We start from the raw sequence: 12,199 nt of genomic DNA, 5'->3' as shown, positions 1-12,199 counted from the left end.
GTTTCTATATTACCGTACTGTTGTTTTGTTCTATTGTTTGTTTTTTCTTCCTCTTAATGTACAGGATCTCTGTGGTGCTGCTCATAAGAGGTGTGGACCTGTTTTCTCTATAAAGCTGCTTTGTGACAACTTCTGTTGTAGAAAGCGCTATAGAAATAAAATTTTATTGAATTAAGCTTTTTAAATAGCTAATTAAAGAATTAAACTGGTTAATGTGTAATAACTTGTGACATGAAAAATGGGACATGGCGACTGAATTCACCATAAAAACACTGGTAAATTGTTTTTCCAAAACAACTGTTTTTGGAAAGGTTTTAAAGTAGTGTAGAGTTATCTAAATGTTTAACTAAAACACAACTCGTATGTGACATCGACAACAGTGAAATTTTAGTTATGCTGGATTTTCTTAAAAATGAACACAATGTTTAATTCTGAGACACCATTCTGAGGAACATGGACAAAACACAATTAAAACTAAGAATATAATAATAATGTTACTAGGAAAAAAACAGGAAGACAGCAATTTAGAAAACAAATCGTTTTTATTTTTCACCAAATATTGGCTTATTTATGTTAACTGTTTGTTATTTGCAATCACACAAAAATACTGAGAGATCAGGGTTGACATAAAGTAAAACAGGCCTGTTAACAGGTTTCTGCTTAAAGATAACTCACATTCAGACTGCAGAGCTGCACTGACAGCATGTCCAAAGATAAGCATGAAAAAACTTAGCAAATAAATAAAGCTGGAGAGTTATAGAGAGTATACAGACTGTCACAAAATCAAGCAAAAAAATTCAGACGCGTGAGAAAATCCCAGGAGAAACACCAATTCAAGATTCAGCTTTCTATGAAGCTGCCACTTGAGTTAATGGTTCCTGAAGGTACTCCACCAGGGCCTCAGCCTGAAACACACAAAAGAAACATCTGAGCTTAAAATACACAGGCCTCTGCTTTTAACACTCAGAGAGCAATCCTGCTTTTATTAAAAGGCCACAAATGAATTTCCCTTTCTATTTATAGAAGATTACTTTGGTTGAAGGTTGATGTACCCACCACAGCTTTAATACACTTTTTAACCAGTACATTTTCATTACTTTTTCATGACTTTTCCATTGCTTTGCTGAAAATTCTCATAACCATACGACAGGGTTCATACACTTTTTAATCAATACCATGATTACCATGATTTATTTCATGACTTTTCCATGCCTTCAAGGCAAATTTAATGATATTTATGATATTTTATGATATTTTTTTTTAACAGCGCAGACATGGACAATAAAACCAAAAGTCAACTAAAACTATAATCGAAATGAATTATAGTAGGTCTAAAATGAATCAGATTAAATGTTGATACACAATCTTTAACAATAAAATGTGTGTCAGATCCTGAGAGCTCCATTGTATAGGCTTAAATTACGTATTTGTTAGCTCAAAATAGATTTTCTTCATCAATAAACTAAAACAACGATTTATAGACCAAATTTCCATGACTTTTTCAAAACTTTCTGGGTATTTGTATTTTTCCAAAACATATCCAGGCCTGGAAATTGCTATTTTCAAATTCTATGACTTTTTCCAGGTTTTTCATGACCCTACGGAACCCTGATACAATCTTTAAAACATCAGTACAGACATGAACAATAAAACTAAAAATCTATGTAAAAAGCTGATTATAGTAGGCCTTTATCTTACCTAAAAAGGGATGAAAGAACTTTGAAATATTGGACATTTTACTAGCTGAATAACATTTCTATCTATGGCTTGTATTTGTCTGAATGAAGATGGACAACATTAAATTATTATTTTTCTCTGTGAATTTACAGTTATAGATAGACAGACAGACAGACAGACAGACACTTTTTTGATCCCAAAGGAAATTTAGGAAATTAGTGCAGCTAAAACTCTAAAAAGCTAGCTAATTTGAAGTAAATTATGACTTTTCCAAAACTTTATGGGTTGTATTTTTCCTAAATTTATTCAGGACTGGAAATTGCTATGTTCAAATTCCATGATTTTTCAGTTGTTTTCATGACTGCACAAACCCTGCCACCATTCATCCTATGGTCCATATATATATATATATATATATATATATATATATATATATATATATATATATATATATATATATATATATATATATATATTAGGAACTAAGCTACAGAAAAATAGCCAATGTTGAATTCTCTGTTTTTGTCACGTGAAGTTCATGTAATTACTGGTATGTAATCTAAAATATACTTATTTATATGTTTTTGGACATACTATGTTAAAAATGAGTAAAATCTATCACGTAAGAAAAAATCAGAAGCCCTTTTCAAGAATAAAGGTCTATTATTTAAATATTAACACATACTTAAAAGCCCATTTTGTAAGAAATAGTATTTTCTGTTTCTGGGCTCCCCCTATAGTTAGGGAATGTAATTCACTTTGTCACCTCTGTTGCAAATAAAAAAAACACACTCAAAGCAGCTAATTATAAACAGGTGTACATTTTTTTTTACTTTTTTAACAAGCTGGGAAATACAGAAGGGACATCTGAAGTGAAATAAGCATGTGGAATGTTATGATTGTAACCCATTCTAATGAACACATTCAGCAAAATAAAAAGAAGTTGTACCAATTGTTGTACCAACAGATGTGCAAATCAAAATAGAACAGAGAATTTCTTATGCAGATTAACATAGACCCACTGTCATCTCATCGTCAAGGAGGTAGGCTAGAGTGAGCTAGCCCGACTCAACCCGAGCCCGTGCAGGTTCTATCCAAGCCTGACCTAATCAGTCCGGAACCATAAACTGTCATTATGAGCCCAAGTCTGCTTTAAATCCCAATTGTTTTTAGTAAGTATTAAAACTGACCTTTTGACTACAATCCTGCATTGTAGCTGCCTGTACTTTCTCATTTCTCCCCTCAAAAGTTTCCATTTTCTTGCCTGGTGGTATGAGTGTGCCATATCGTATTGTACACAATAATATTACCAATATTTTTGAATATCATGAATGATATGAACATGACAATGATCCCAAACACACCGTTCGAGCAACGAAAGAGTGGCTCTGTAAAATGCATTTCAAGGTCCTGGAGTCAGTCTAGCCGGTCTCTAATCCTTAACCCCATAAAAAAATTGTGGGTTGAGTTGCCCAAAAACATCACTGCTTTAGAGGTGTTCTGCCTGGAGGAATGGTAAGTGTACCTATGATGAGAATTACAGACCTCTCTCATCTTTCTAAGTAGAAGAATTTGCACAATCAATGGCTGAGTAAAAACATTTTTTGCCCCACTTTATAGCATCATGAAAAATGAGAAGTGTGAATGCTGAAGCAATATCTTGTGCCACACTAAAGAACCCAGCCTACCTTTGCTTTAAGCATCCCGAAGCCCACGGTCTCCTTGGCATACATGCACAGCAACAGGTTAGCGACCCGGGTAATGGCCACTCTGCCTTCCTGTAATCAAGAATATAAACAAGAATAATATTGTCAGCATCGGCAAAAGCAGAAAACACTGTATGCTGGTCTAAATGACCTAATTAACATTTTATTGAACTCCATAACTCAATATTGCATTATCTCTCTGATGGTACAGGCACTGCCTGAACACCCAGATCTCAGAGCGAGCCCTGGTGTAACAGCCTTAAGCCAAACTGTGGATTTTTAATCATTATAAAAGTTTTTTTCTTCTAATTCTGTTCTATTTTGGTGCAGCAGGCCGGAGGGAGGATTCATATCAGGATTTCATCCTTACTTATGCCGGGCTTGCGTTACACAAGTTCTTACCCAAGAACACTTGCCCACATTTCCCAATCTGTGGCTGCCTGAGCTGTTCAGTCTGTGGGTTTCAGAGCAGCTCGAGTGCTGCAGAAACTCGTAAAGGGATAGTGAAACATGTCACACTTTCTGAAAGGGGATATACAGCAAGAACTGAGCACTAGGAAAATGCTGTACACAGGGTAAAGCTTTTAGTTTTTGAGAGGCTACACATTTTAATAATCAGTAAAACACCTGATATAATATATATGTTAAATATTTTAGACTTTACAAGATATGGCTTTAGATAAAAGTGCATTACTGACATTATTGTCCGCTCTTGCATACCGTATTGAATCGCATTTCAGAACCTCAAACAAACATTGTAATAAAATAAATATTGTAGCACTATAGAATTATTTTGTTTAACTATTCCATTTTTCTTAATAACAGACTCTGCTATAAATACAGCTCTGAATCAGTTTCTCTGATTTTGCTATTTATAGGTTTATGTTTGAGTAAAATGAACATTGTTGTTTTATTCTATAAACTATGGACAACATTTCTCCCAAATTCCAAATAAAAATATTGTCATTTAGAGCATTTATTTATTTGCAGAAAATGAGAAATGGCTGAAATAACAAAAAAAAAGATGCAGAGCTTTCAGACCTCAAATAATGCAAAGAAAACAAGTTCATATTCATAAAGTTTTAAGAGTTCAGAAATCAATATTTGGTGGAATAACCCTGGTTTATAATCACAGTTTTCATGCATCTTGGCATGTTCTCCTCCACCAGTCTTACACACTGCTTTTGGATAACTTTATGCCTTTACTCCTGCTGCAACAACTCAAGCAGTTCAGTTTGGTTTGATGGCTTGTGATCATCCATCTTCCTCTTAATTATATTCTAGAGGTTTTCAATTAAGTGGTCTCTTTTTTTTTCCTGAGCTGTATGATGCATTACAATTTTTTGCCAATGTTTTGTTAACTGTCAGTATCAGCTTATACAATCAAATTTTTTATTTGGTAATTTAGTAGTCCAGTATGATCAATGAATAGAATCTGAATGGACCCCATCAGCAAAAGTTTGGCATGCTCAGCAATGGGTTATTAAGTTAAGTAGGAGGTGATCATTTGTGCAACTGCTATAAAATCATAACAATTAAATATTATTTAAACATTTTAAAAGGCAGTAGTGTATATAAGAAAAAAAGCTTTATTTGCTAAACAAAACTTTTCAAATATACTTCAAATATCATGTGACAGGAGTTTGTGAATTGATAATGAAGTGGGAATTCAGACACCTGTATAATTTGTGAGGTGTTACCTTGTGAGTTAGGATGACTACTGGTCAGCATGCTCATGGCAAGGCGCTTTGATAGTGGGTAGAGGAACTCCAGACTACATTAATTACACTTGAAATCTACAGAATAGATGTCTAAACAAACAAGCCACCCACAAACCGCAAGTATAAATAAATAGAAACTGTAAACATAGGACCGTAAGTTGATTTTTGATTTTTTTGACAGTTATTACCATACAGTCCATGAGAATAAACTTCAGCTTGTCCTCGTTGAAGGCTTGATGTCCGTTCTTATCATAGGCTGCCCAGATGTTGCTGGCAATAGCTGCAGTTACTCGCGCGTCTGTGTCTCCATAGCCAGAATAGGCCAGAAGTGACCCTTCATTATTTAGTAACCTAACACAGAAAGAAAGAAAGAAAGTGACATCGGAAAATTGGTTACAGCAAGCATCAAAACCAACACAACATCCGCTGTCCTGACAAGTTTTTGCCCAGTTAGAAGCCTAACAATGCAGTTTAGACCTTCATAAAGATACATTAATTCAAGGATTCAAGGAGATTTTATTGTCATTTGCATCACGTGGTACATGAGGTGGAACGAAATTGTGATCTCATGATCCAGTTTACACCCAAGAGCTGTTGTTAAAATAGATATATAGATAAAATAAGATAACAAAATAAAAAAAAAAACAATAAAAATAGAATATACCAAATAGTATGGAAGCCCATTCCCGCCACCTAAAAAAATAAAAAATAATCCAGCACATTTTTTTTATTATTATTAAGTAAACCGCTATATAGTAATAGTATCCATTGTGCGTCTTTGTCTCACCTGCCTCTGTCTCTGTACAGTATACTAGTATCTCAAAATATTGAGATAGTATATCAAAATAATGACTCAGTATCTCAAAAATAATGACTTATTATCTCAAAATATTGAGATAGTATTTCAAAATAATGACTTAGTATCAAAAAATATTGAGATAGTATGTCAAAATAATGACTTACTTTCTCAAAATAATGACTTGTGTCAAAATATCGAGATATTGCAGTTTACTTAATAATAATAATAAAAAAAATGCTGGATTTTTTTTTTTTTTAAGTGGCGGGAATGGGCTTCCATAAAATAAAGATAAAGATAAATACCCTAAAAAAAAGTAGACAATTAGCAGCAACAGTACATCCTACTACATTTTTTTATGTAGCATGATAACACAGCACTGCTACTGCAGAGTTCAGAACATTTCCTCTTTATACATTTTTGAATGTGGAATATGGAGCTACACTAACATTTACTTCCTCCATTAAAGCTCACTTTTAAACTTAGTAAGTCAGCACATACAAATAAAAAATAAAAAATACAGGGAAATACCTGCATTTAAAGTATTTGAATAATGATATGATTCATAATTAAATAACATTTTTTTTAACAAATGACACCTATTATATATAACTTAATTTAGAAAATATAATACTGATGTGATATTTACACAAAAAAAATATATATATATATTAAAAGCTTAGCCTTACGGAGAAAAAAAGTTTAAGTAATCGCAATTTATCACTATTATTAATAACATTTACTACAGCAACAGTTTCTACACATCTAGGGTGGCTTAAAACTTGATGTTATATCATATAAAAACTATTATTCGCAAATTTTGTTAAACAAAAGCTTTATTACTTTTTATACCTTAATACTTGACACTAGGTTGACCATTTAATTCCCATTTAATTTATATTATCTTTACTAAAGCAAAACAGTGATGTGAATGTCTTAAATTACTTTATTTGTTGTATAAAAACAACCTTTAGTACATTAACTGGTTTATACTTAACTAGGTTAGATAGGTTAGCTAGCTAGCTATGCTAAGAAGATAAATTAATCAGAAACAGAAGCGCTGCTTACTTAACACTGACACTATCATATCGATTGAAGCAGATTTAACACGTAAACAAACATTAAACCACATTAATAAACTGATTTCACTGTGTTTCTATATATTTATCTCACTCTGAACCTATACTAGCTAATGAAGCTAACGAGTTAGCTTAGCAACCTTAGCCACAATATTTCCACATCTGCGGTAAACGGAGCGGATAATACTCACAGCGTGCTCTGGACTCCGTTAGTGTTGGCCTGGCTGAGCACCTGAGTTAAAGCTTTAGGTCTTAACATGATCAGAAAACCCAGTAAATCCCTCAAAATACTACAGAAACCAGGACTTTTACAGCAGCCAGCATTAACTTACACACACACACACATCAGCTGACTAACACACTTCCGCAACACAGGCACGAGGGGGATTGTGGGAAATGTAGTCTTGGGCCCAATAAGCGTAGATAGTTTATTCATACAATTATATACTTAAACTAACGAGTACAAAAAGGTTTTTTTTTTTTTTAATGAGCATATATAGTTAAGTATGCACCTTGATAAGTAAACTAAATGAGTATAAACAGTTTGTTTTTAGCTTAATAAGTACAGATTGTTCATTTATGCACCTTTATAATTAAGATATTTCATTTATGCATCTTTATAATTAAACTAAAGAGTATAAACAGTTTGTTTTTGGCTAAATGAGTATAGATCAATCATTTATGCGTCTTCATAATTAAAGTAAAGAGAACAAACTGTTTATTTTTTATAAAATGAGCATAGCTAGTTCATTTATGTGTCTTTATAATTCAACTAAAGAGTACAAACAGTTTGTTTTTGGCTAAATGAGTATAGATTGATCATTTATGCACCTTTATAATTAAACTAAAGATTTCAAACGATTTATTTTTGATAAAATGATCATAGGTAGTTAATTGATGCACCTTTATAATTTCACTGAAGAGTTTAAGGAGTTTGTTTTTTATAAAATGAGCATGGATAGTTTACTTCCGTGCCTTTATAAATAAACTAAAGATTTCAAACTGTTTATTTTTTATAAAATGAGCATAGGTAGTTCATTTATGCATCTTTATAATTAAACTATAGAAACAGTTTGTTTTTGATAAAATGATCATAGGTAGTTAATTTATGCAGCTTTATCATCAAACTAAAGAGAATACACAGTTTGTTTTTGATACAAAAAAGAGTATAGACAGTTCATTTATGCATCTTTATAATAAAACTAAATATAAAAAGGTTGTTTTTATTGAAATGATAAAAGATATGTAGATGAAAATAGCTGATCATAAATATTGTATATACAATGCTGTAAAAAAGTATTAGTCCCCATACAGATTTATGTTTTTTTGTGCTTTTTTTTATTATACTTACATTTTCAAACTAAGTTTAATATCAGACAAAGATAGCATGAATAAACATAAAAAGTACAATGTTTTCTCCATTTGTGAATTATAGCTCTCACTGTGGTCCTTTTCCAGACTGATAGATGATCAATGGCTTTGCAATTTTTGGAAAATTTAAGTACATAGTATTGTAAATGTAGTGATAATTATAAGTATGACAAAAAAGCAAAAACAACAGAAATCTGTAAGGGGCAAATATTTTTCACAGCACTGTAGTAGGGGATATAAGCATGTCCTACTGTAAAGCTATATTCTTGGTTTTCCTTTTAAATGTCTCATATCCATTACTTTACTTGTGTTTAATTTTTTTCTGTACTGTGCCATTAGGACTGACACACTGCTGATGTCATGGAAAAAAAATAATTTCTGTTGTTTGGACCAAGAGAAATTCTCCAAAATCATTTTGAATTTAATAAAATCTTTTTACTTTGACTTCCATTAAAGTCCTGTAAATATCCTGAAGGAAACATTCCTTCAGTGTGAAACACTTGAAAATTGGTTGTTTTTAAGACCGTTTAATGGTTGTGCCAAAGGTACCTTAGTCTACCTCGCCTAGCTTAATGTTGCGTGTACAGTGTCTCTTCGGTGTCAAACAATAGAGAAATAATGCAGGTTTTTTTCTTTTTTGCCAACCTTTTGGCCAAGCAATTGCGTGGTTTGCGTGGTGGTAAAATCCGCCCCTTATTATGGGCCCTATTTTAGCGATCTACAGGTGAGCCTCAACCATGCACCGCACAGCTTAATTGAGGGCATGCCAGTGTGTTTTTGCTATCATAACATTAGAAAAAGTATGACATGTACTAATTCTCTTAAATTGATTAAGAGCAGGTGTCACTTGCCTTTCCCTTTAAGAGTCAGGTGCACTATTTCAAGGGTGCATCTCTTCTGCGCATCTCTTTAGAGGAAACTGACCTGCTCATTTACGCTGTGAAGGTAAGCCAGCAATTTAACAGGAAAATCAATTATATTTTTTTTCTTGATTTTGTTTATTGTTGATGTAAAGGTTGGGTTTGTGCACTGCAGCTGTGTGTAACAAATAGTGTATGTGTGCTGAGCACACAGAATGCACCCAGAGTTGCTAAGATAGGTATGGACGTCTGACTGGTGACTGTTGACAGGGTTTAAATCAGTCAGTGGAGCACCTGTGTTTGCCACTGCCAAGATAGCAATACACCAGATATTTACCTGAACACACCTCACTTCCAGACCACCACGCCCATTGCCGTAGATATATTCTTAAACTCTGTTGCTATTTTAGTGACACAGGCTGAAAAAAAGACTGTTGACGGGTTGTAAGATAGCAATTAGCATCACTACGCACTTTACACAGAGTGTAAGATAGAGCCCTATATGTTATATGTAACTAATGACTTCTTGACGTGAGTCACAAGACAACTGTTGAACAAACTGGGATTCAAAATTAGGGTGGATTAGGGTGTAATTTCAGAGACATGTACTAGTGCTCACACATTAACGCATTAATTCTAATTTAAAAGCAACTACCAGTAGTCGTAAGCCCAAGGAAATTAAACGCTAGAAGCTATTTAAACTAATGTACGTTTCTCTAAGCAGTTTTGGTGGCTTGTGCTGACATTTTATTCAGCTATTCTAATTATTGGTTATTCTATGTTCAATATAAAAAAATACTTATTTGAGGGACAATTCTGATATTTAATCTTATATATTATGTTTTGTAATACTAGGATACATGTCACAAGTCATGTGACAGTAGTATGTTAATGGATCAAGTGTTACCTCTGGGAATTTTGGAACTTGTGAATGCCCACATATGTATAAGTTGTGAGGTGTTATCTTGTGAGTGGGGTTGAATGTTAGGTAAAGTGAATTATGGGAATTGGAGGGAGGACTGATAGTGGGAGCAGATGGATGAGATATTTACCATTCCTTGATCTACAGTGTAGCAGGAATACATCATAAGCAGTAATTACCACCCCCAGTGGACAGAAAATTGCAGTGGGTGGTAATGCTGGTGTCCAGCAGCATCTGGCTTGAACTGTCTGTGTGAACAGTTAAGCAACTGTGGCATAAATCAATCACACCCATTTCAATACAGTATGCATATTAAATGCAGTGTCCTTTAGCCTCAATTAAACATTGCAAAAGTCATGGGACACAATACCAGTTCCATGACATTTGGCATGACTGCGTATACTGTACTTAAGCACTGCATCCTCAACCTCACTTGCTTGACAGGCTGCAAATGCCTGAGTTTGTATCCTTGTCATGTTTGAATGTTCTCTCACACTGCAGTACCCACAATGCATCAAACAAATACTCATATGGTCTATAAATAAAAATATGAGTGCATCTCAAATAATCTAAATATCATTCATATAGATATATATATATCACACAGAGTGATCTATTTTAAGCGTTTATTTATTTTATTGTTGTTGATTATGGCTTACGGTCAATGAAAATCACAAATCAGTTTCTCAGAAAATTAGAATATTATATAAAACAAATTGGTACTTTTGGCTGTGTACATAGTGTGCCAAGTCCTGCTGGAAAATGAAATCTACATCTCCATGAAAGTTAAGGTCAGCAGAGGGAAGCATGAAGTGCTGTAAGATTTTGTGGGAAAACAAACTTTAGACTTGATAATAAAACACAGTGGATCAACACCAGCAGATGACATGTCTCTCCAAACATCACTGATTATCAGTAAATTTTACATTTCATTTGTAAATCAAGGGATCAGAGGCTGGAGGAAGAGTGGAGAGACACACAGTCCAAGCTGATTGAGGTCTAGTGTGAAGTTTCTACAATCAGTGATGGTTTGGAGAGACATGTCATCTGCTGGTGTTGATCCACTGTGTTTTATTATCAAGTCTAAAGTCTGTGCAGTTTTGTTTTCCCACAAAATCTTACAGCACTTAATGCTTCCCTCTGCATCTGACAACTTTTATGGAGATGTGGATTTCATTCTCCAGCAGGACTTTGCACACTGCCCACACTGCCAAAAGTACCAACTGGTCTTATATAATATTAAAATTTTCTGAGACACTGATTTTTGGGTTTTCATTGACTGTAAACCATAATCATCAACAATTAAAGAAATAAACACCTAAAATAGATCACTCTGTTTGTAATACATCTATATAATATAGGAGTTTCACTTTTTGAACTGAATTACTGACAAAGTAACTTATCTGGATTGGATTCTGATCAGACATTAGCCACATGTAGTTAAACTCAGTAGTTGTGTGTCTCTGGTTAGTCAAACTGAAATCTGATTGCTGTTGTGGCGTAGAATTGGCAAATTTGCTTGTTACATAGCAGTTATTACTGGTGTTCCAGTTAAACTGGGAGGGATTTTGGTTGTTAAATGCATCTTGTAGTAATGGATGCCTTTACAGTGCTATAGTAAATTGTTAATATGCTTTGTCACATCCTGAACAGGTTTGATTTACTGGATTTGTATGAGTTAAGTGTCTTGAGTGCATTTTTATGTAGCTTGGCCTGATCCAGATGCAATTATGAGATTGTCACAATACCCAAAGGGGAATAAAGCCAGATGTAAATGTGGTTAGCATAATTTTGGGTCCATAAAGAACCGTGTTGGTAATAAAGGTGTGAACACCTAAACAAAAAACTGTTCTTCACACTTTAATACTGGTTATTTTGATGGCATTGCTGCTGAAATCTGAGTTTTGTTTTTAAATACGTAAAACTATAGATACTATGAAAGTGTCAGTGAGTTAAAGTTGTAACCTCGTGCTCATGAACTCATTCAACTGGCTTCTGGTAAACACATGGAGAAATAGCTTAGTGCAATGCAAGGCAACCCCTTAAAGACACTTAAGTGAAGGACAT

General features: G+C 33.7%; 1 protein-coding gene across 1 annotated transcript; it reads right to left on the bottom strand.

Moving 5' to 3' along the window:
* Window positions 1-523: 523 nt before the first annotated feature.
* lamtor2 (late endosomal/lysosomal adaptor, MAPK and MTOR activator 2) lies at window positions 524-7,352 on the bottom strand. Its single transcript, XM_007242165.3, has 4 exons — window positions 7,171-7,352; window positions 5,293-5,455; window positions 3,366-3,455; window positions 524-905 (listed from the first exon to the last, which is right to left on the bottom strand). Exons 1-4 carry the CDS (start codon window positions 7,236-7,238, stop codon window positions 849-851), a joined length of 378 nt encoding a protein of 125 aa, XP_007242227.1. The 5' UTR covers window positions 7,239-7,352; the 3' UTR covers window positions 524-848.
* Window positions 7,353-12,199: the final 4,847 nt, after the last annotated feature.

Source organism: Astyanax mexicanus, chromosome 1, assembly GCF_023375975.1.
Source record: "Astyanax mexicanus isolate ESR-SI-001 chromosome 1, AstMex3_surface, whole genome shotgun sequence".
Taxonomy (NCBI): domain Eukaryota; kingdom Metazoa; phylum Chordata; class Actinopteri; order Characiformes; family Acestrorhamphidae; genus Astyanax; species Astyanax mexicanus.
Note: the sequence above shows the minus strand (reverse complement) of the source record. Positions and strands in the feature narration are given on the sequence as shown.

Excerpts from the sequence above, each read along its gene's own strand:
- lamtor2 (XM_007242165.3), bottom strand. The coding sequence starts at position 7,238 with ATGTTAAGACCTAAAGCTTTAACTCAGGTGCTCAGCCAGGCCAACACT. Across the intron at positions 3,456-5,292 it reads TTATTCTCATGGACTGTATG|GAAGGCAGAGTGGCCATTAC; the intron begins GTAATAACTGTC and ends TCTTGATTACAG. Across the intron at positions 906-3,365 it reads TCGGGATGCTTAAAGCAAAG|GCTGAGGCCCTGGTGGAGTA; the intron begins GTAGGCTGGGTT and ends TGTGTGTTTCAG.